This window comes from Manis javanica, chromosome 10 (genome assembly GCF_040802235.1).
Source record: "Manis javanica isolate MJ-LG chromosome 10, MJ_LKY, whole genome shotgun sequence".
Lineage (NCBI taxonomy): Eukaryota > Metazoa > Chordata > Mammalia > Pholidota > Manidae > Manis > Manis javanica.
Window position 1 is genome coordinate 87,584,500 of NC_133165.1, and position 25,465 is coordinate 87,609,964.

At 38.1% G+C, this 25,465-nt stretch overlaps 1 protein-coding gene across 1 annotated transcript in view; it reads left to right on the forward strand.

Moving 5' to 3' along the window:
* FAM186A (family with sequence similarity 186 member A) overlaps positions 1-25,465 on the forward strand; it is a 62,140-nt gene that overhangs the window by 20,348 nt on the left and 16,327 nt on the right. The window contains exons 3-4 of the mRNA XM_073213536.1: positions 1,799-7,574; positions 15,557-15,749. Of these exons, the coding sequence (XP_073069637.1) occupies positions 1,799-7,574; positions 15,557-15,749 (5,969 nt within the window). The remainder of the gene's footprint in view (positions 1-1,798; positions 7,575-15,556; positions 15,750-25,465) is intronic.

The following is a 25,465-nucleotide window of genomic DNA, read 5'->3' on the forward strand; positions in this document are numbered from 1 at the left end:
GTGTCCTGTGGGCTCTATTTTAGGAAGATTTTTCTTTGTTATATTTTCATAGCTCTATGTGTTTTTGGGAGGAGATTTCCACTGCTCTACTCACGCCGCCATCCTGGCTCTGCCCCCTCAACTACTTTTCTATTTCAAATATTTTTAATGCCCCTCCATCTTCTTTTTCCAAGGCTTCTGTTACTTTTACATTGATATGCTTGATGGTTTCCCACAGCCTCTGGAGCTTTGTTCATTTTCCTTCACTTTTCCTCCCTCTTCTTCAGATTACCTAATATCTACTAATCTAGTGTCAGTATTGCTGGTTATTCTCTTCCATTAGCTCAAATCTGTTATTGAGCCTTTTTGGTGAATTTCATTTCAGTTATACTTTCCAACTACAAATATTCCACTTGGTTTTTCTAATTTCCATCTCTTTATTGATATGCACTATTTGATGAATAATTGTCATCATACTTTCATTTTAAAATATGATTTCCTTGAGTTCTTTGAACACACTTATAATTGCTTCCTTTGAAGTCTTTTTTTTCTGATAAATCCAACATCTGGGTCCCCCTGCCCCAATCCCTAAGATAATTTCTATTGACTGCCTTTTTCCCCTGTGTATGGGTCAGATTTTTCTGTTTCTTTGCTTGCTTCTTTAATGTTGAAAACTGGGACATACTAGGTAATACATTGTAGCTGCTCTGGATTTGGATTCTCCCTACAACCTGCAGGGTTTGTTTCTATTGCTTTTTTGGTTTGTATTTTAGTGACTTGCCCAGACTAATTTGGTGGAGTCTGTCTCCCTCAGTGGGTGCAGCCACTGATATCCGTGCTTTTTTTTGTTTTGTTTTTTCATTTTAATTTATATTTTTAATCCTGAATTCCTAAGGGTCACCATCGAGTCAGCATAGATTAGTGGTCAGTCAATGACCGACCAATCATTAACTGATCCAGACTGATCCAGTAAGGCTTCTACCCTTTGCTAATTAATCTGTGTATAGGTTAAGGCAGTATTGTTTGAGACAATGCTCCGGACTTGGGTTTTCCATGCTTTTCTTTAGATCAAATCAGCTCCCTCAGGCAATAGAGCTGTCAGTACCCACAGCCTGCCTTTCTCAGGCAGAACTACCAGGGCATGGGGCTGAGGAGTTGGAGATGGAAGCAGCTCCAGGCTAAAACATCACAGACTTCTACTGTTCTTACTGAATGGGGTTCAGTAATTTTTCTTGAATAAATGTTTTTCAATTTTTTGTATACCTTTGGTCAATTTCCGATGTCTTAAAGTGGTTATTTTTGGCAGTTCTGTCAAGTTTTATCATTGTTCTTTTTTTTGGGAAAAAATATGCTGAGTTTCTTATTGTCCTTCTGGAAGTCTTTTCAAATGTTTGACTTTTGCCTGTTTTTGTGATTGTTTGTAAAGAACCAAGGTTAGTTTTGATTCAGAAAAGGGAGTAAAGAAAGACAGGAATGAGAAAAAGAAAATGGAAATCACCAAGCATAATCAAAGCCAAAGGGAAATTTTGGCTTACATTATATCTAACTCCAAACCTATAATGGAGGTAAGTTGAGGTCACAGCTGAGTTCTTCTCCTAAATTCTGTAAGCAGGAGTTCTAGGTGTTTGTGGGAAGAGTCCTTCTTGCAAAAATAATACTACTGATTTTGAGCCAAAGTTTTCTGATGAATCTTCATCCTATAGCTATCTGTATCATTTAGGCTAAATTCCTTAGGCTGAAGCACAGATAGACAACAACACGAATGAAGAAATATAATCTTACTATTTTATTTTATATTTTACGTTTATTTTTCTTCTAGCATCTAGAGGTACTCTATGGAAATCTTGGAAAGAAAGAGTTACAAAGCAACCTACAACAGCTCATGCTTTAAGACAGGATCAGATGATTAATGATCCCTCTGCAATACAAACAAAGGTTTCAGAAATCCAAGATATGCTACAGGAACTCATAGGTACTGCAATGTTCAATAAAGTGGAAAACAATGCTATTAAATATATATCATCAACAATAGCAAATCTTTTAAAAGCTTTGACTATACTAAAGGATGAAGCAAAAGTTACTAACCTTCAAAGTACCAATATGTATATAAATGAGGCAAGTGAAAGAGAAAAAGAGGTCTCCCTGAAGATAATACAAGATCTCAGTGAAAAAAATGAAATGCTTCAGCAGAAACTTCAAGAATCACAGGAAAAATGTGAACAACTTATTCGATCTAAAAGTTTTATAGAACACCAAATACAGACAGCATTGCCCATATCAGTCTTGGAAGTGTTACCTGAGCTCTCTCCACATTTATCCATGACCATTAGCAAAGCTAACAGAAAAGACACTATGCATAGTATTTTTGCCAAGGAAACTGAAAATACTGTAGATGAGATTCAAAGGAAAGGGACCAAATCCTTGGGGATCAACTGGGACTCAGGTATTTTAGATACAGCCACAGGTGAAATGACTCCAGGCTTAACTGAACAGCAATACCATTTACCTGAAATAAAAAGGGAAAATTCTTCTGAAGATAACACTGAAGATAAGATATCACTGATGAAAAAGGATGCCGATCAGAAAGATGGGACTGACCAGGATCAATTACAGAACAGGAAGCTCACAGAAGGCCCACATATTCATGAGATCTCTGGATCAAATCTGAGGGATGATAAAAGTGAACAAAAAGTCTCAGAGAACCAACTTGGTCACCACTTTGAGCTACAAACACTGGAAAAGAAGAAAAAAGAAATAAAATCCTTTTCTGAAGCCAGACCAAAGGCATCCCCTGAATCAAAAAGTCAACACATCCCTGCTGAATCCCCTGCTATTGACACAAAAAGCCAAGGTGGCAAAAGTGAAACAAGTGGTATGTGGGAACAACACAGGAAGGTCAAAACTGAGTATTCACCTGACAAACACCAGATTTCTTCAGAGAATAAAGAGGAAACCACCACTGAGTCAGTGGACAAAGCGAGTGAAAGTAAGATAGGTAACCAAGCAGAACTATTCAGTTTGCATCAACTTGGTCCTTCCTCTGAGGAAGTGAAAACCAAAGGAAAGAAACACCAAGTCTCTCCAGGAACCACCAAAAGCAAAAAAGGAGAAATGGAAGAGACAAACATACTAGATTTTGCCAAGAAAGTCAAGCCTCATGAACTTGTTAAATCACAACCTAGGATAACTAACGAGACTTCAGAACCTATGAGAGCTCCAGGAAGTCTGGATGGCAAAATTGAACAGGGTAACCTGGAAGAATTTCAGGAAGCTGTACTGGCTTTCCTAACAGAGAAAATCAGTAACATAGGAAAGCCTTTGGATAAGAAAACTGTGCCAAAAAAGTTATTAAAAAGAGCAGAAGTTGAAAAATTAGGAATCATTAAGGCAAAAATGGAAGAATATTTCCAAAATGTGGCTGACACTGTGATAAAAACATTGAGAAAACACAAAGATACGAAAAATGCAGCACAGGTTGGAGAGAAGGCAGTCTCATTCATGCCAGGATCACATTTTCAGAAGCCAACTAGTGCAAAGTCTGAAATTAGCTCATTACTCTCACATGAGAACATGGACCCAATAATTGAAAATTTAATACAAAGGATCTTGACTGAAGTAGAAAGTGAAAGAGATGTTTCAGTAGAAAGTGAAAGAGATGTTTCAGTAGCCCCAGTAGTAGGGAGAGACCACAAGGAGAAGGAAAAACAAAGACAGGAGGAGTATTTGCAAAAGGGTCAAGAAAAAGATTTTGATATAAGTCTCAAATCCCGGTTGCAAGACAAAAGGAATCTCTGGATGAAGAACAATGAGATAGTAAGTAAGAATTTGAAAGAAGAGGCCTGGTTCCAGATGAAGGAGGGAAAGCAAGGGCAACAGAAGCAAGAACAGTGGCAGGAAGAAGAGGTATGGAAGGAACAGCAGAAACAGAGAATGCAAAATCAAACTGAGCAAGATGAGAGGCAAAGGCAAAGCAAAGCAGAGGAAGAAGAGCATCAGAAGTCAAAGCAGCAGCAGTTGGAAGCATGGAAGCAAAAAATGAAAGAGCAAGGGGTGCCCTTGGAGGAGAAGGGACAGCAGGTTCAGATGGAAATAAGACATCTGGATCTGGAAAGCAGTTGGGAGAAAGAGGAGGAAAAGCAGAAGCCAAGGAGAAAGGTAGAGGACCATGAAATGCAGAGGCAGAAAAAGGCAAAAGATCAGATGAAAATTAAGGAGAAAAACACTGAAGAACTAGAAAAGTTGCTCAGCCAAACATCAGTGACATTGTTTCCCAGGTGGAAGAGTATACAGAAAGATGTATCTCAGTTATACCAAAGAAAAGTGTTCCCTGGGCTTAAGATATTAGAGATTCTTGCCGATGGAAAGCATCCCATACCAATCACTCCTCCCACCTCCACACAATCTTCCTCACCTGGAGTCTTTCCTACTTCTGGACAGTCCCCCACAAAGTCCTTTACTCTCACTTCTAAACAGGCCCAGACACAGGGGATCACTCTTAGCCCTCAGCAGGGCCAGGCAATGGAGACTGATCACATCGCCAAGGAGGCCCAGGCGCTGAGCATCATTCCCACTTCTCAGCAGGTTCAGGTACTGGGGGACACCCCTACTCCTAAGATGTCTCAGGGTTTGGAAGTAACCCACACAAATGAGCAGGCACAGGCATTGAGGGTTCCTCTCACCCTTGAACAGATCCCTAAACTGAAAATCCCTTTTAAATGTCAGCAGCCACAAGTATTAGAGGACTCTATAATCTTGGAACAAGCCCAGGCATTGAGAATCCCTACTAGTCCTGAGGAGACACAGACCCTAAAGGCACCTTTCATATTAGAACAACAACAGGCATTGCAGGTTCCTCTAATGGCTGACCAGGAACAGATATTTCAGGTCTCTATTAACCAAGGACAAGACCAGGCACAGGAGATCGTTCTTACACTTAAGGAGCTCCAGGCACTGGGGGTCACTGTCCCCCCTGAGCAGGCCCAGGCACTGGGGATCACTGTCCCCCATCAGCAGGCCCAGGTACAGAGGATCACTGGCCCCCCTGAGCAGGCCCGGGCACTGGGGATCACTGTCCCCCATCAGCAGGCTCAGGTACAGAGGATCACTGTCCCCCCTGAGCAGGCCCAAGCACTGGGGGTCACTGTCCCCACTAGGCCTGCTCAGGTACTGGGGATCACTGTCCCCCCTGAGCTGGCCCAGACACTGGGGGTCAGTGTCACAGCTCAGCAGGCACCAGCACAGGGTATAACCCTTACCTCTGAGAAATTCCAGGATTTGGGAATCACACTCACACATGAGCAAGTCCAGGTTTTGAGGGCTCCTGTCATTTCTGAACAGGCTGAGTCATTACAGGACCTTGTCATTCTAGAACAGGTAGAGGCACCAGTATTTACTTTCTCTCCAAAGAAAGCACAGACTTCAGATACATCACGTATCCACGAACAAGCCCAGGCTATGCATGTCACCCTCACCCCTGAACAGGCACATTCACTGGGGATCCCTCTTACCCTTGACCAGGCTCAGGCATTACAGACCTCTCTCACTTCAGAACAAGCCTGTAAATCGGGGGTCTCTATCACTCCAGAAGTGGTTCAAGAAGTATCAAACACTCTTAAGCAGATCCATGCACTGGGGGTCACTCCCTCCTATGAGCAGAGTCATGCGCTTGGCACTCCTTTCACTCTGGATCTGGCTCAGGCATTAGAAGTCCCCATCACTCCAGGAAATGCCTGGGTGTCAGCTGTCACTCTTACCCCTAAACAGATCCAGGCTTTGGGGGTCCCTCTAGCTTTAGAACAGGCTCAGTCATTGAAGGTTTCTCTCTCTCCAGAACAGTTCAGGGAATTAGGGGTCCCTCTCACCTCAGATAAAGCCTGTGCCTTAGGATCTCTGCTCACTTCTGAGCAAGTCCAACCTTTGGGAGCCCCTTTCCTCCCAGGACAGACCCATACCATGGGCAGTACTCTCATGTCTGAGCAGGACCTAAATTCAAGAGCCCCTCTCACAGATGAGCAGCCCTCACAATTCTGTGCTGGTCCTTCAGGACATACCCTGGGAGTTGGGACCTTTTCCATTACTGATCAATCTGTCATACCAAGTGCTCCTCACCTTCCTAAGCAGTCCCCCACACTGGCTTCCACTCTCAGTCCACTGCAAGATTGGAAGTCTCCTCTCCATCCTGGGCAATCCATTACATTAAGCCCTAGGCTGTCCCCGGCATCATCAGCTCCTATTGCTGAGATGTCTTCTGTGTTTGAGGAGGTCTCTATTCCTTTGCAGATATCAAGGTCTCCTCCTATCCAAGAGCCCTTTGTCCCTGGGAAATCCCTAGGAATGAGGACTCCTCCTGACTCTGGGAAGCTCCTGGCACCACAGACTTTTCCTTCCTCTGGACAGAACCTGGTTTTTAAGGGTCTAGCATCAGAGGTCCCTCTCACCCCTGGGAAGCTCCCCAAATCTAGGGCCCCTCCCACTCCAGGGCAGCCCCTTGCACCAGAGGCCATCCTTAGTGCTAGGCAACTCCTCAGACCTAGGGACTTTCTGACTTCCAAGTCACATCTGATGTCAAAGGCCCCTTCTGTCCCCAGGCAGCCCCTCATATCTGGACTCCCACCCACCTCTGCACAGATTCCCAGTCTCTGGGCTCCTCCCTCTCCTAGGAAGTCTTTGGTTCCTGGGGCCTCTTCTATCCCTGGAGAACTCCTGGAATCTGGACCCTTAACCCTCTCTAAGCAGTCCCAGGTATTCCAGCCCCCTAACACCTGTGAGCAGTCTCACTATCTACAAGCCCCTTCTACCCTTGAGCAGCATCTGACACCACTGACCCTTCCTGGACAAGCTTCTCCCCCTACCCCCCCCACCCCTAGGCATCCCCCAACACAATGGGCCTCCTCAACCACTAGAAAGGCCCAGGAAAATTTGTCTTCTGTCTCTAAGAAAAGTAAGAAAAGATTGGCAATTATTTCTTCTCTGAAATCTGAATCAGCATCGGTCCATCCCAGTGCTCCAAATTACAAGGTACCTCAAGCCCCTATCACCACTAAGAAGTTTCAAATATCAGAGGTCTCTGACATTGGTGAAGAAAACCAGATACTCCATGATCCTTTCTCCATGGAACAATTTAGAACATTTCAGTCCTATCTCACCAGTTGTAGGATACCATTATCACAAACCCCTCACATTGATGATGGAGCCTTTCCCGCTCTAAAGAAGCCTATAGCATCACTACCTCTTCCTACTACTAAAATACTCAAAACATCACAGATCTCACCTTCTGAATGGGACCAGAAATCACGATTCCTGTCTATAGACAAGCCCTGGATACTGACTGCAGTTTCAGATACCAAGAAACCCAAAATGACAGTGCCCCCTTCCTCTACCCAAGAGTTCAACAAAGAACAGAGGTATTTTGTTGACGTGGAGGCTCAGAGGAAGAACCTAATACTCTTAAATGAGGCCACAAAAGCTTCTGGACTCCCTTCAGAGCTACACACAACAACTAGGAATCTCATAATTGAGGCACTTCATATGGACACAGTTCGGCTGGGACACCTATGCCGCAAGTACATTGCCTATTGGCTCATCCAGCGTGCAAGGTAGATGTAACTATTTTATGTCAAGTTTTCTGGTTCAGTTCTGATTTCAAATATCCTCCCTCATCACCCTATAACTATATACATATTTGTCAGTTCAGATGTTCTAAATGATTCTCTTACAGGTCTGTGGGATGAAAACCTATTAAAGGTAGCAAAAGGAGATCAGTATTTTTAGAAAATAAGAGATGTCATATAACATGATCCATTTTGTTCATTTATATCTCTAGCAGAGGTGCCGAGATGTATATATAGTGGATCATGACTGAGCTCCAAAACATCAACTTTAGAAAAGTTGCTTCCAGTTACTCTGAATTTCTTTCATCTTATTGGGTTCACCAGATGATCTATGTTTCTTAAAATGGGAGATGGCAGGTTATGTACAAAGTGCTGCCATGGCAACTTTGCTGCTGGAGTAACCTGGAAAAAAAGGTCCTGGTCCTGATTTTTTTAAATTGCAAGTATCAGAAATAGGTCAGGGAAAGCGATGATTGGTCTGTCATCCTTAGCATTTGCATTTGGGTTACTAACCTATTATTTTGGAGAAATATTTAAACCTAAAATTACAAGATGCCAAATTAAAACCTACAATAGAAAAGTTTATCATTAATTATAGGAACAACTTATGTCATTTATTCAACAAATAATCTATTGAATGCCTACTATATGCCAAGCATTGTTCTGGGTGCTAGGGATATAGCTGTGAATAAAACAAAATAACTTGTTCTTATGAAATTTACATTTTCGAGGACTGAATTCATTTGGAAACTAAGGACTGGAACAAGATGCAAAAGAAAGACATCTAAGATATAGTCAGAACTTTCAGTTTCATATGAGATCTGTTAAAAAATGTTTTACTCTATACCTGTCTTTAATTTTCTCTTTCCAGGCTGACTAGTTCTAGTCTTTTAAATCTTTTTTTACATGTGAACACTTTTAGTCACTTTAGAAATGTAAATAACATGTATCTTGGTCATTCTCCAGTTTCCTTATGTCTTTTGTCCTTTTTTATAGTTAAATAAAAAAGTTAAGTTGTACATTCCCTTGATAATGTATTTAGAAAGTATAAATGGTAGAGTGAAAAGTCTCCCTAATAGACCTATCCTTGGCTATTATGTCCCTCCTCCAGGGTTACTAAGCTATGTTCATCCAGAAATATTTTCTGCATATGTAGAAAAATACATATGCTCTTTTATCCCCCTTTCTACATATTTTAAAGTTATGTTTAATATTTTCATAACTACATTTAGATATTAGGCATTAGATAACTAGATATTAGTATATAAAGAGCCTACTCATTCATTTTATAGCTTCACAGTATTCCAAAGTCTGGATTTACCAGAATTTACTTAACCTCCAATGGGCATTTATGTTGTTCTCAAAATTTTGTATTATAAAAATATGCTTCAATGAATAATCTTGTATATTAACATGTATATTCCTAGAAGCAGAATTTCTGGATCAAAGGGTAAATGTTTTGTAATTATGAAAGATTTTTGTCAAATTGTTCTCAGAAGAGGATATAACAATTTACACATTGGTCAGCATTATAAAAGAGTCTTTTCCCACAAGACTGACATGAAATATTATCAAATTTTTTTGTTCATTGTCAATATAATAGATGAAATATGGTATTTCACTTCTTTAATTTGCATTAAAGGGTGAGGTTAAACATCTTTTCAGAGACTTAAGAGCCATCTGTATTTCATTTTCTGTGAAGATTCTGTTCGAATACTTTGCCATTTTTCAATTGGGTTATCAAGTTGATTTTTAAAATTTATTTATGGGACTTATTCAAATATTTGGAAAATTAGCCCCTTCTCTTTGATATAAACTGAGAGTTTTGCCCTACTTGTTTGTTTGTGTTTTGACTCTGCTTTTGGTTGTTTTTGCTTTATAGAAAATTTTATGTGTTTACGTCAGTATTTTTAATAATGTTTTGTAACTTATTTAGAAGGGCCCTTTCCACCCTGAGAAACATAAAAAAATTCTTTCTAGGTTTCTTTTAGTAAGTTTATGGCTGGTTATTAGTTTTTTGCTTGTTTTACATTTAAGTCTTTGATTCACAACTTTGTTGTGAGACACAGATTTTATTTTCCACGTGGCTACCCATTTGTCCCATCGCTACTTAAAAAATAATCTGCTTTCCCCCTGCTGATTTAAATGTACTTTCATCATAAATTCTGGTAGCATGGAGGTCCATATCTGGCCTTTTTGGATTTTTTAATTGATTTCATTTAGATGAGTCACTTCTATTCTGTTATTTATTGTTTTTATTTTTATGATGCTGAGTCTTAGTGGTAGTTATTAGTGCTATTTGCCAGTACTTGTAAATGAGATGTGAGCAGAACTGATGTGTGTCATTTCTGTGCTGACCTTGTTATTGTTGGTTTGAGACCTGCCAGAGTCTCCTTTTCCACTGGTATGATAATTTACAGTGTTCAAGGTGATGGCTGGTCTGTTAGCCTGTGTCCCTGGGAGTATACAATGAAGCCCATTCCCTGCCAAGCTATGAAGGACTTGAAATATGAGCAGCAAGTAAAATTTTGTTGTTTTTAGCCACTGATATTGGGGGCTATTTGTTAAAACAGCAAAACCTAGCTTATCCTTACTAATACAGTTTTCCTATCCAAGAATGTGGTATACCTTTCTTTCTGTCAAGGGTGTGTGTGTGTGTGTTTGCATATTCATCCGTAAGTGTATATATCCTGGTAGTTTTTTTGTTCTTACTATTATAAACAAACTCTCTTCTTCTATATCTTCTAACTGGTTGTTATTTGTTAAATGAAGGCTAGATATCTATCTATTTTGTATGCAGTCATATTACTGTATTCAAGCATGTGAAAGTTTTTCAGGTGATGTTCCTGAGTTTTCCAGGTATATAATCATGTCACCTGCAAATAAATTTTTACATCTAAATTTTCCAACTTTTAAACATTGGATTTCTGTCTCTTGACTACCTGAATTGGTTAATATCTCCAGAACTATATTAAAAAATAGTGGTGGTATGACTATAGGCCATCTTTGTTTGACTTGCCCTGTGTAACAGCTAGGAGTGCCTTTTCATGGCCCCATGTTATTTTTTCCTAGGAACAGTTCATCTTTAAGAGGTTTAGAAGGACCACTTACATTTATATTCTCCTTTCCAAAAAAGTTGCAAAACATTCTTAATCTTAGTCAGTTTTTTTGCTGTTTTGTTTTTTCCATTCCCATGTAACTCAGATTGCCAAAATGTAAGACCTTTTTTCATTGCTAATTATTAAGACATAAATACAAATTTGTTAAAAACATAGTGGTTATAGTGGACATCTTTCTAGTATTTGCCATTAAGAAAAATGCTGTCTTTAGGTTGAAATACATTTTATCACATTAAAGAAATACCCAGTTGCTCCTGTTTCATGTTTTTTAATCAATAATGGATATTGAATTTTGCTAAATTTATTAAATTGCATTTTGTTAAATGTGATTTCAGTACTTCATTTTCATGTGTATTAAAGAAAATACAATTTTCTCTTCAGGCCTATTATTAAACCATCTTCGCATTCTTGGACAAATCCTATTTGTCCTTGGTGTATGCTTCTTTGAATGTGTTATGGAATTTGTTTGCATTGATATTCATTAATAAGTTTGGCTGGTAGTTTCTTTTAGTGCTATCATTGACAAATTTTAGTATAATTTTAAGCTTGTATCAGTTTTAAAAAGTGTGGAAGCATGCTTTTCTTATTTTCTGGAACAATTTAATAGTAAATTAGCTGTTCTTTAAAGGTTTGTCAGGTTTCACATATCATATTATATGGGCTTGGTACTTTTGTGAGGGAAGTTCTTTGACAGCTATCTCAACTTTTATATGGCAATTAGTTTCTTTAGATTTACTGGAAATTTTGAAGACCTAAGTAATGTGATCTGACCTGTATCAGTAAAATCACTTAAAAATTGAAATATATAGATTAACATTTCATAAAAATATTTATTTAAGTTATACAATTATAACTTTAATCCCATCAAGGATCAATTCATTTTCAGAATACTATTCTCTAATATTTATGTTATAATAATCAGGTTACCAAAAGGTGTAACAAGGAATAAAATATTGACAGATTAAAAACTTCATACATAATAAGGATGTCTAGGTCAAGAAGATTCTAACATATGGAATAGAAAATAAAAAGTATAATAATATAAATTATTTTTTAATGAAGGAAGTTTTCCAGAACCTCTGTAAGTGAAGATTCCCTATTTAATGCTAAAACATAGTTTTAGAGTTGTTTTACTACATGATCAGTGTAATATACCTGAGAAACTATAATGGAAAGGATGTAAAATTAGATTAGATGATGATAATGAAATACTTCATTTCCATGCATATTGAAGAAAATCCTCACAGGTACTATATATTGTGGTGACTAGATAGGATTTAATTTATCATTTAATTCATCAACATTTTTGAATATCCATTACTTGCCAGGGACTGTGTTAGGCCCAGGGGGTGGAGGGTGGAAGGATACAAAGATGGGTAAGCCATATCCCTGCTCTGAGGGCTCTCAAAGTCTACTCAGAGGGTCACACAAACACATGATTATACATAGTATGATGTGGAAATGGTGATACATATACAAAGTATACAAAAGAATACTGAGAATTAGGTGAAGCTTATAAGAGTCTGGACCTCTGAACTCTGTCTCGAAGAAGCAGTAAAAGACAGTAAGAAAGAAAAGACAAGAGTCTAGAGGTGCAAAGAAAGGGAGCCAGAAAAAATCTGTGTGTGTATGTGTATCTGGGGAAACTCCTTTTTTTGCTGGTGGAACACAAAGAATTAGCAAGGTGTGGCAAAAAATAGAACTGGAAAGATAGGTCAGATTATAGAGAATCCTAAATGGCATGCTGACAAACTTGTATTTTACATATGTGATAGAGGGTAACTGAAAAATTCTTAGCAAGGGAAGTAAAATGTCAATAATATAAAAGATAGATTTAAGGAGATCATGTAGAGGCATCAGTTAGGACCAGATGGCATTCGCCCAAAAGTTTTAAAGGAATATAAAGGGAAAAGTGGAATTACTAGTCAAATATTTCCTGTTGTCTGGAAGAGATTCTATGCTAGGGTGATATATTAACAGTGTTAACTCCCATTAAAGAAGGGCATCCATGGAAGGTAATCTGGTGGAGTTGGTGATTAAGAAGTATAATCACTGCACTCTTGAAACAGTGAAAACTGTTAGACTAAAGGAAATACAAGTTTCATTGGAGTATTACACTTGTTTTATCTTTGAGGTAACAGTGCATGAATGAAGAACTAAACGAATACACATAATTTAAAGCTGGTTATGTACATACAGAGTGTTACAAAGCATCTTTAAAGAACAGGAACTTTAGCTATATTATGACATTTAACCTGGAGTTGGGGAATCAGGTTCAGAAAGTTGATACTATTTGGCAATCCTATTTACCCAAGTTACATAGCTAGGAAGTGGTAGAGTCGAGTTAAAAAGATCCATTTTCAAAGTCCACATGATACTATACTACAAATTATAGTACCTTGCCTTGAAGGTACTATTATGCTTTTATATCCAAATCCTAATCATGCTTTCTCTTAAACGTAGACTTTAAAAGTCAGGAAGATCTTTGTTTGCTCAAATTACCAGTTCTAAACTTGTCTTAGACTCGAATGTGCTGTTTGTAAAATGGATGTAATAATATTTACTTTAAAGAATGGTTGAGGGTTAAATGAAATATTCTGAAATATTGAAAATATCTTCATTTAATATAAGTTTAAAAATAGAAATAAAATTTCTAGCACAATGATTGATCCATAGTAGATACTCAGTAAATGTTAAGCATTTTACCCTGGATCATGATTCTATATCAAATACCATAAAAAAATTTCTAAAGATGGGGCAATACTTTATCAGTATAAGTGGGATTTGATAAGAGAGTGGGAACAAGAGTTAGGAAGGGATGGCATATTTCTAGACAGGAAATTTTAAACAATGGGATACCTCAGTGGTTCCTGTTGGACTGTTTAGATTATTAAAATGAATTATCTTTAAATCCATAAACAATAAAATCCCTAAGTTTGAGATGAAACTGTAAACTTTTCCAAGTAGTAAAATATGATTTTAGTAAGAAAAAATTATGGAGAAAATCTAAAAGACTGTGTGAGAAAACAGAAAAACAACAGGAAAGATTTAGTGTGTAAAACAAGGCTTATTGGGGACAGTTGATGCACAGCATAGTGATTATAGTCTATACTATGTTATAAACTTCAAAATTGCTAAGAGACTAGATCTTAATTGTTCTCATCACAAAAATAAATGGTAATTATGTGACATGATAGAGATGTTAGCTAACACTATGGTGGTAATCATATTACAATGTGTAAATGTATCAAATCAACACATTGTATACCTGACACCTACACAATGTTGTTATTTATAGCTCACTAAAAATATATATTTATATTTATGATATAAATACAGACATATATATATAAATATATATAAATATATATATAGTGGTTAGATGAATGCTACCTATTGCTTCATTGAGAATAGTGTTATTTATGGGAATGGATGTGACAGGCATTCTTGTAATGCATGTAGAGAAGCGATTAAAAAAATGTAGTAAAGATGGTTATAAGGGTGAAAAATAAAAATAAGAATCACCTATAGGGTATAAAAAAATAAGGAAATTGGGAAATTAATTAAAATTAACTACAAATTCAGAACATCAATATAATTAGTATTAAATGATCCTGATATACAGAAGTCCCTAAGCTCTTCATTTTAACCCACAAGAGACCTAGAATTATTCGCTCTTTATATATATGTAATATATATATATATATATATTGAAAAATATCTTCAATGGATTTCTACTGCCTCCCCCACCATCCAAACTCCTTAATATGCATTTTAAGACCTTTCATAATCCAGCCATTCCAGTCTCATCTCCCACTAAATCTAAACCCTTTTTCATCTATCTGTGGTCTAAAAGTTCCAGACTACTCACCATTCCCAAAATACAACTTTCATTTTTTTGCCTTTGTTTATACTATGCACTCAACATCTCCTCATTCCTTTCTTCCCAAATCTTAGAAAGATTTTCCTGAGCTTCTGTTTAGAGATCCTGAAGGCTACCAGAAGGATTTTTATTAAAAAGGTCTGGGGAATCGCCTGGGAATCTGCATTTTCAAGGAGCATCTCCACTCCCTGCCCCCACAACCTCATACCCCCAATGATTCAGTCCAGTGATTAGGGTCCACACTTTGAAAAATACTGGCATTGCAAAACGATCTATGTTTGTTCCCCACATCTGCTATTTATTCATTATGCAACTAGAAAATTACTTTGCTTTGTTTAGATTCCTTCTCCTGTAGAATAAGGATGGAAAAACACTATCTGTTTAGGAGGCCCAAATGTTGTGGTATACACTATAGGAAGCAGAGTACATTTTTATGACTGTTTCTCAAGGTCCTATTTAGCATCTTCCTATGAAGCTTTTTTTATTCCTCCTCTTAGAATTATGCTTCCCTTTTTGCTAAAAGAAACCTGTTTATATTTCTATTTAGCATTTCTTTCATTCTCTCTTTGGCAGAGTTCATTTATTAGTCTCCTATTCTTGTTTGTAAGTGCTTTTGAAGACAAAGATACTGTCTTTTTCATAATTGTATTGAGTACCTTCTATATGTCTTGTACATATCAATATTAAAATTCTAAGATATTGAAAGAATAATAAACAACACTATCATAACACTAAAAAATGTGACAATTGCCAAGTTTGTTAATGAACATTTGACAGTCATATAGATTTTTGAAAATGTAGTCATATAGGGAGCAGGATTGAGGTTTCATTAAGCAAGACTCCCACCCTATCCTATTGCCCTCTACTTCACCAAGGATGGGATGAGAATTCAAAGTAACTGAGGCCAGGTTGGTTGAGTTATGGTCAATAATTATGTCAATTTAATTCTTGTTAATTTTTTCAAGAAACAACATAATCAAACGATTACAAGCCATCCAAAACACTGGGAAACGTTATGAGGCACAGAAGCTCTACATAATGCTGAGCAGAATTGATGACTACCAGAAAAAAGTGATGCAGTTCTGGACCAAGAAGCAGAAGTCTCTAGAGGAGGAACGGAATCGGTGCCTTAGGAAAATGATGTTCTTTTTTAGCCAGGTAATCAGGTCTAGTCCCTCTCCCTGCATGTTGTAATAAAAATGAAAGTGATAAACTATATAAGGTAACATTCACCTGGAGATGCTGTGTATATTAGTTTCCAAGGGCTGCTGTAACATTACCACAAACTTGATGACTTAAAACAACAAATATATTGTCCTACAGTTTTGATTCAGTTAATGAAATCGAGATATTGGCAGGATTGGTTCCTTCTGGAGGTTCTGAGGGAGAAATCTCTCCCATGCCTCCCATTCCTCTCTCCTAGATTCTGATGGATTGAGGTATCCTTGGCATTAGTTGGTTTGTAGCTGCATAGCAACAGTCTCCACCTCCATCCTCCCCTAGGCTTTCTTCTCAGTGTGTCTTATGTCTTCTTTTCTCTTATAAAGCCATGTGTTATTGGATTGAGGAAACACCTGGTTAATCTAAGATGATCTCATCTGGAGATCCTTAATTACACCAGCAAAGACCCTTTTCCTAAATAAGGTTACATTCACAGGTTCTGGGTTTGGTGGGTTTGCCATTGAACCCACTACACCATGACTTCAGTGGAACTCCTAAACTAACAACAGGAACATTAGCTGAGTATACTCTCTAGAAAAGATTAGGAGAGACTTCCAGAAATGTTCAACTCTTTCCTAGTCAACCAACATCTACCGGCCTCTAGATAGGAAACCTCTGAAGTTACTGCTCTCCTACTGATTCGTGGTGGTTACTTCTTTCTTCAAAACTGTCAAAAGCAAGTCTTAATATCATGAGTTTACAAGAAAGGAGATAAGGGTTTATCTTTAACTTGCTCACATAGCACCAGGAATGGAAGATCCTGCTAAACTCTGGTATCCATTCATTATGTCCCAGAGCTCTTCTGAGATAATCTGCAGTATGCTTTTAGGAGTGATTGTCACCTTCCAAAAAGTTACAGAGCTGAGATTGCCCTGGGATCATATGCTCCCATTACATGCTTCAGCATGGAATTCTGGAACATTCCTGGAGTTCTAGGAACATCCTATATCTATATATGCTCTTTTAAAAAATTGAAGTATCATTGATATACAATCTTATATTGGATTCAAGTATACAACAGTGTTTCCACAGTTACCCACATTATTAAATCCTCACCTGCACTAGTGCAGTTACTGTATGTCAACATAGGAAGATGTTACAGAATCATTGGTTACATTCTACATGCTGTACTATTATTCCCATGACCAACTTATATTATGACTGAGAATTTTTGTGCTCCTTTATCCCCCTTGCACATGCGATCCATCCCAAACACTCCCCCTTGATTACCGAAAGTCCTTCCTCATTGTCTATGAGTCTACTGCTATTTTTTTCATATTTCACAAATAAGTGAAATTATATGATTTTGTCTTTATCTACCTGGCTTATTTCACTGATCATAATTCCCTCTAGGTATATCCATGTTGCACATGGCAGGATTTCTCTTTTTTAAGGCTGAATAATATTCCATAGTGTATATGTACCACCTCTTCTTTATCCATTCATCTACTGATGGACACTTCGGTTGCTTCCATGTCTTGGCTATTGTAAATAATGTAGTGATAAAATAGGCATGCATATGTCTATTCAAATCAGGGATTTTGTTTTCTTGGTAAATTCCTAGAAGTGGAATTGCTGGAGCAAATGATATTTCTATTTTTAGTTTTTTGAGGAATCTCCATACTGCTTTCCACAGTGGCTGCACCAATTGACATTCTCACCAACAGTGTAAGAGGGTTCACTTTTGTCAGCATCCTCATTTGTTATACCTTGTCTTTTGGATGGTGGCCATTCTAAATGGTTTGAGGTGATATCTTACTGTGGTTTTGATTTGTATATCCCTGATGATTTGTGATGTGGAGCATCTTTTCATGTTCCTGTTGGCCACCTGTATTTCTTCTTTGGAGAAATATCTGTTCAGGACCTGTGCCCATTTTAGAATTGCATTATTTGTTTTCTTGGTGTTGACGCATATGAGTTCTTTATATATTTTGGATGTTAACCCTTTATTGGATATGTCATTTACAAATATATTCTCCAATACTGTAGGTTGCCTTTTTGTTCTGCTGATGGTGTCCTTTGCCGTACAGAAGCTTTTTAGTTTGATGTAGTCCTGCTTGTTAATTTTTTATATTGTTTCTCTTACCAGGAAAAAATTGTGTAAAGAGATTTTTGCCTATGTTTTCCTCTGAGAGCTTGTCTTATCTTCAGGTCTTTGACTAATTTCAAATTTCTTTTTGTGCATGAAGTTAGACAATAATCCAGTTTCATTTCTAAGCTGTCCAGTTTTCCCAACACCAGTTACTGAAGAGACTGTCTTTCCCCATTGTATATTCATGGCTCCCTTACTGTATGTTAATTGACCATATGTGTGTGGGTTTACATCTGGGCTCTCTATTCTGTTCCATTGATCTATGGGTCTGTTCTTGTGCCAGTACCATATTGTTTTGATTACTGTAGCTTTGTAGTATAGCTTTAAGTCAGAGACTGTTATCCCCCCAGGTTTGTTCTTCTTTCTCAGGATTGCTTTGGCTATTCAGGGTCTTTTGTGGTTCCATATGAATTTTAGAACTACGTGTTCTAGTTCACTGAAAAATGCCATTGGTTATTTTGAGTGGGATTGCATTGAATCTGTAAATTGCTTTGGGGAGGATGGCCATTTTGACAATATTAATTCTTTCTATGCATGAGCATGGGATAGACTTTCATTTATTTGTGCGTTCTTTTCATTTCTCTCATGAGTGTCTTATAGTTTCCAGAGTACAGGTCTTTCACTTCCAGCTTAGGTTTATTCCTAGGTATTTTAATCTTTTTTTATGTAGTTGTAAATGGAATTGTTTTCCTGATTTCTCTTTCTGCTAGTTAACAAACTAGTTTGTTTATAGGAATACAACAGATTTCTGTGTATAAATTTTCTATCCTGAAACTTTGCTGAATCCAGTTATTAGTTCTAATAGTTTTTTGGTGGAATCTTTAAGGTTTTCTATATACAATAACCTGCCATCTGCAATTAGTTACAGTTTAATTTCTTCTTTACCAATTTGGATGCCTTTTATCTCCTTATCTTGTATGATTGCCATGGCAAGGACTTTAAATTCTATGTTTAATAAAAGTAGTGAGAGTGGACATTACAGTCACTGTCCATCAGCATAGTAAGATGCTATAGAATCACTTAATTGTTCTCATCACAAAAATAAATGGTAATTATGTGACATGATAGAATCACTGCTTGTCTTCTCTGTGCTATACTGCCTTCCGCATCCCCCTGCCACTACATTATGTGTGTGAATCATAATGCCCCTAATTCCCCTTCTCCCTCCCTTCCCACACACCCCCTTCCCCCAGTCCCTTTCCCTTTGGCAATTGTTAGTCCATTCTTGGGTTCTGTGAGTCTGCTGCTGTTTTGTTCCTTCAGTTTTTGCTTTGTTCTTATGCTCCACAGATGAGTGAAATCATTTGGTACTTGTCTTTCTCCACCTGGCTTATTTCACTGAGCATAATACACTCTAGCTCTATCCATGTTGTTGCAAATGGTAGGATTTGTTTTCTTCTTATGGCTGAATAATATTCCATTGTGTATATGTACCACATCTTCTTTATCCATTCATCTACTGATGGACCCCTTCTCCCATGCAGCAAGCTCTGTGCAAACCCCATCCCTTCAGCAGCCCTCTTGCTGCTAGGAAGCCTCTCAGACTGCCTGCCTTTCCTTTGTCCCAGAGAGGCTGGATGTGGATCCCTGTCTTCCACAAATGGCCAGAATCTCAGTCTCTCAAGCACTATGCCTGTCCCAGATCCCCAACCATACCAACCTCCAGAGCACCACACAATGTAGGTTTGTGCTCCAAAGCAGATTTCCAGGGCTGAGTGTTCAGCAGTCCTACGCTTCCTCCTGCTATCCACTCCATTCCTCTTCCTCCCACCAGTGAGCTGGGGTGGGGGAAGTGCTTGGTTTCCACCGGATCAAGGCTTTGGTACATTACCCTGTTTCGTGAGGTCTGCCCCGTTCTCCAGGTGTATGCAGTCTGGCACAGCCCTCTTTCCTGCTGCTGTTTTAGGATTAGTTGTATTAACTATATTTTCGTTCTATATGCAGTTTTGGGAGGAGTTCTCTCTCTCACCTCTCACACCACCATCTTGAAACTATCTTCTGATGTATTTTTGAATTTGGTTTCCTAATATTTTGTTGAGCATTTTTGCATCTATGTTCATCAGGGATATTGGTGTACGACTTCTTTTTTTTTTTTTGTAGTGTCCTTGGTTTGGGTACTGGAATGATGCTGGCCTCATAGAATGAGTTTGCAAGTATTCACTCCTCTTCTACATTTTGGAATACTTTCAGAAGGACAGGTATTAGCTCTTCTTTAAATGGTAGAATTCAGCTGTAAAGCCATCTAGTCATGGACGTTGTTTGTTGGCAGTTTTTGGATTACCAGTTCAATTTCACTACTGGAAACTGGTTTGTTCAGATTCTCTGTTTCTTCCTGAGTCTATCTGGGAAGGATGTATTTTTCTAGAAATTTGTCTATTTCTTCTAGGTTGTCCAATTTATTGGCACATAATTTTTCATAGAATTTTCTAATAATTCTTTGTATTTCTAGGGTATCCATTGTGACTATTCCTTTTTCATTTCTGATTTTTTTATTTGTGTATTTTCTCTTTTTTTCTTGATAAGTCTGGCTAGGGATTTGTCTATTTTGTTTATCTTCTCAAAGAACCAGCTCTTGGTTTCACTATTTTTCTATTGTTTTATTCTTCTGTATTTTACTTATTTCTGCTGTGATTTTATTATGTCCCTCCTACTGACTTTGTGTTTCATTCTTTAATTATGAGTTTGGATTGTTTATTTGGGATTGTTCTTGTTTCTTAAGGTTGGCCTGTATTGCTGTGTACTTTCCTCTTAGAACTGCTTTTGCAGTGTCCCACAAATTTTTGACTTTTTTATTTTGGTTTTCATTTGTCTCCATGTATTGCTTGATTTGTTTTAATTTATTCATTGATCAATTGATTATTTAGAAGCATGATGATTTGCCTCCATGTGTTCATAGACTTTTTTGGGGTTTTTTGTGTAATTTATTTCTAGTTTCATACTATTTTTGTCTGAGTTTCAATCTAGTTCCTCCTTTAATTCTGTTAGTATTCGGTTTGTGTATTTAGGGACTCCTATGTTGGGTGCATAGATATTTATAATGGTTATATCCTCTTGTTGAACTGACCCTTTCATTATGTAATGTCCCTCTTTGTCTCTTGTTACTTTCTGTGTTTTAAAATCAATTTTGTCTGACATAAGTACTGCTACTCTTGCTGTTTTTCTCCTTATTATTTGCTTGGAATATCTTTTTCCATTCCTTCACTTTCAGTCTATGTATGTCTTTGGGTCCAAAATGACTCTCTTAAGGCAGCAAACAGATGGGTTTTGTTTTTTTATCCATTCTGCCACCCTATGTCTTTTGAGTGGTGTATTCAGTCCATTTACATTTAAGGTAATTATTGATGGTATGTATTTATTGTCATTTTATTATTGTTTTCTGTAGTTCCTGTTTCTTTCTTCATCTCTCACACTCTTCTTTTGTTACTTGGTTTTCTTTAGTGTTGTGATTGGATTTCTCTTTTTCAACTTTTTGTGTATTGTAGGCTTTAGGTTTATGGTTACCATAAGGTTCAAGGATAGCTTCCCTTACTATGAAACAGTCTATATCAAGGGGATGATTGCTCTATTTCAAACACAATCTAAAAGTACTTATTTTTCTTCTCTTCCTCTTCCATACTTTATGTATTACATGTCACAATCTGCATTTTTGTGTATCTCTTGGCTAATTTTGTGTACAGTTGGTTTTACTACTTTTGTTTTTTAATTTCATAGTTGCTTCATAAGTCTACTACTTTTACTGTGGGTTTATTTTCACTGGTAAAACTATTTAGGTTTAATAACATTTCCATATAGAGAAGTTTCTTTCACATATCCTGTGATGCTGGTTTAGTGGTTGTAAATTCCTTTAGCTTCCATTTCTCTGGGGAGATTTAATCTCTCCTTCAAATTTGAATGATAATCTTGCTAGGTAGAGGATTCTTAATTGAAGGTTCTTGTGTTTTAATACATAAATATTTCATGCCACTCCCTTCTGCCCTGTAAAATTTCTGCTAAGAAGTCTGCTGATACCCTGATGAGGTTTCCCTTATAATCTTTTTCCTTTCTCTGACTGCTTTCAGTACTCTCTCCTTATCCTTAATCTTTGTCACTTCAATTATTGTATGTCTTGGTGTTGTCTTCCTGGGGCTCCTTTTGTTAGGGGCTCTCTGTGTTTCCAAGAAGTGAGTGTCTACTTCCTTCCCCAGATTGGGGAAGTTTTTAACAATTACTGCATCAGAGACTTTCTACCCCTTTGTGTTTCTGTTCTCTTTTTGGTACCCCTATTAAGCAAGTATTGTTTCTTTTGGAGCTGCCATACACCCCTCTTAGCATCCTCTTGTTTCTAGAGACTCTTTTTCCTCTCTTTCTTCAGATTCATTTGTGTTCCTGTTCTCTAATTTCACCTTATTGACTGTGTCCTCTAATTGCAGTAACCTATTATTCATCCCCTCCATTGTATATTTCATTTCAGCTTCTGTATTCTTCAGCTCTGAGTGGCTCTTTTTCAAGACTCTACTCTCCAGTGCCTGGTTTTTCTTTGCTGTGGAGCTCCAGTTTCTGCTGGATGGCAATGGGCAGGGCCGCCTTTCTGTCTGTCAACAGTGGTCTCAGTCTGCCACTGATGGAAGTTTGCCATAGCCAGCCCTTTGTGATCAGAGCTGTGGCTCCTCCTCCATAATGGCAGGGCTGATAGGTTAATGGGGTGGGCAGGGTGGTTGTGTGGCTCTAGGGCAGGTCAACTATAGCAGCTGTAGTGAGTCAATCAGTGGCAGGTTGTGCAGGTGCAAGGAAGAAGGAGTAAGGAGCTCTCAGAGCTGGCTCCTGCAGGTACCTCCCTAGTTAGGCTGAGACAGGGTCAAGAAAGCTAGGAAAGCATCCCTCTATCTGCCAGGCAGCAAAGTCCAATGCTGCTGGGTCGAGCAAGCAGGTGGGTGGGCGTAAGTGCAGGGAAATGCCTCTGGCTGAGCCACTAGCAAGGAGGGTGGAGAGCATTTGGGAATCCTGAGAGTGCCCAAACTTTTGGGCTGAGAGAGAGCTGTGGAAGTATCATCCCTCTGCTCTTTCTCCTGTACAGAGAGCTCCATCCAACCTTCAACCCTCTGGCACCCTTCCCACTGCTGGCAAATCTTTCAAACTGCCACCTCTGTTTTGGGTCTTATCTGCCTGTCCTCCACAAGCATCTGGAGTCTCAGTCTCCCATAATGCTCCAACTCTCCTTGTGTCCAGCCCTGCTAATCACCAGAACCCAAATGCAGTATGGACTCATGTTCCCAGAGCATATCTCTAGGGCCAGGTGTCCAGAGTTTCTGAGTGCTTATCCCATCCCCACTCCATTCCTCTTCTTCCAGCTTGTGGGTGGGATGGGGAAAGGGCTGGGGTTCCGATTGATCATTGCCCTGCCACTTTACCCTTCTCTTCACCAGATGTAGGTGGTCTGCAGGTCATTTTCAGGATTGGTTGTATTTGCTGTAGTTGCTTCCTTGGTATACATGTGGGAGGAGGTTTCTGCCTTCCCTCCTACTCCACTCTTTTTTCCCCAAGAAGCTCCCATATATATCCTTTTATTTTACTAAATTAATTTATAAAATTAGTTTATTTGCTACTTTAGAAGGCATAGAGAGACTTATCATAGCCTGATCTAAATTAAACATATTCTGAATTTTCTAGAATAGTTATTTTTTTTAAGAGGGCATCTCTCATATTTATTGATCAAATGGTTGTTAACAACAATAAAATTCTGTGTAGGTGAGTCAATGCTCAATGCACAATCATTAATCCACCCCAAGCCTAATTCTCGTCAGTCTCCAATCTTCTGAAGCATAACGAAAAAGTTCTTACATGGTGAACAAATTCTTACATAGTGAATAAGTTCTTACATGGTGAACAGTACAAGGGCAGTCATCACAGAAACTTCCGGTTTTGATCACTCATTATGAACTATAAATAATCAGGTCAAATATGAATATTCGTTTGATTTTTATACTTGATTTATATGTGAATCCCACATTTCTCCCTTTATTATTATTATTATTATTTTTTAAATAAAATGCTGAAGTGGTAGGTAGATGCAAGATAAAGGTAGAAAACATAGTTTAGTGTTGTAAGAGAGCAAATGTAGATGATCAGGTGTGTGCCTGTAGACTATGTGTTAATCCAAGCTAGACAAGGGCAATAATACATCCACGTATACAGAAGATTTCTCTCAAAGCAGGGGGGGTGAGGTTCTAAGCCTCACCTCTGTTGATCCCCAATTTCTCACCTGATGGCCCCCCTGAGACTGTGCCTGTCTTAGGTTGTTCCTCCCTTGAGGAATCTTACCCGTCTCTGGCTAACCAGTCATCTTCCAGGGCCATACAGGGAAATGTAAACTTGGTAAGTGAGAGAGAAGCCATATGATTTGAAAAGCTTAGCTTTTTAATTCTTTGCAGATTTATGCCCTGTGGCTTCTATGCCCAGCATTTGTCTTGAGGTATCTTTACCACTTGGAGGAGTTATGATACTCGGTGAATTAGATATGAGGCATGAATTCTATTTAAGGGTTGTAAGTAGGAAGGAAGAAGAAAAGCTATAGAGGTAGCAGATGGAAGAAAACATGGGAAGATTATTTCTTTGACATATCTTCTTGTAGAGTAACTTAAGCATGTATAGGTTTTAAACTCCTAATTAAATTGCACACACACATTAACATAATAGGAATACAGTTACATAACCAAAGCAGATCTATAACCAGCTATCTCCAGTGAAGCCAAGAAAACCACTTAGGCACCCTAGGCATTTGTGAAAATTTGCCTATGATATAATATTGTCCAACTGTACTTGAACAGTCTGAGAGAAATCAGACAAATTAAAACAACCCATTCCTGGGAACTGTTCACATCCCATATGTTCTTTTAACAGTAGATAGTCTGTAATTGTAAGATTTTGGAGCGCTATAACTTGCACTTCTCCTAATTCTTGGTTGAATTCCAACAGTATAGATCCAGTCAAATTTGTTGTTTTACTGTATGCACAGGCCAGCTTAGATATCTCCTTCATTCCAATGGCAAGTCCAGGAACCAGTGGGATGAATGCAGCTACAACTGCAGCATCGCCTGGATCTTTGTTGAGGTTTTTTGATGATCATCTTCTGGTATGTCTCTTCCAGAGAGTGCTGAAGTTGGAAGTTCTTCTTCATATCGTATCTTAGTTCATTTTCTGGGTAGCCAAATTAGGCTTTGATCCTCTGTATAAAGACAAACAGACCCTTTGCCCACACTTTGATACGCCCTTTATACCATTGTGTAGAGAAAGGAATATTATCAGAAAAGTGTACATCCATAGCCGATACTCTGACACCCTTTAAGTGATCAAAATTAAGGATATTTAAAGCATGCATTAATCATTGATTTACAGTTAGTTTTATCCTATCAGGGAGTAATCCCCCTTCTCTTTCTTTCTTTTTTTTTTTGTTATCTTTAATCTACACTTACATGAAGAATATTATGTTTCCTAGGCTCTCCCCTATACCAGGTCTCCCCATAAACCCCTTTACCGTCACTGTCCATCAGCACAGCAAAATGTTGTAGAATCCCTACTTGTCTTC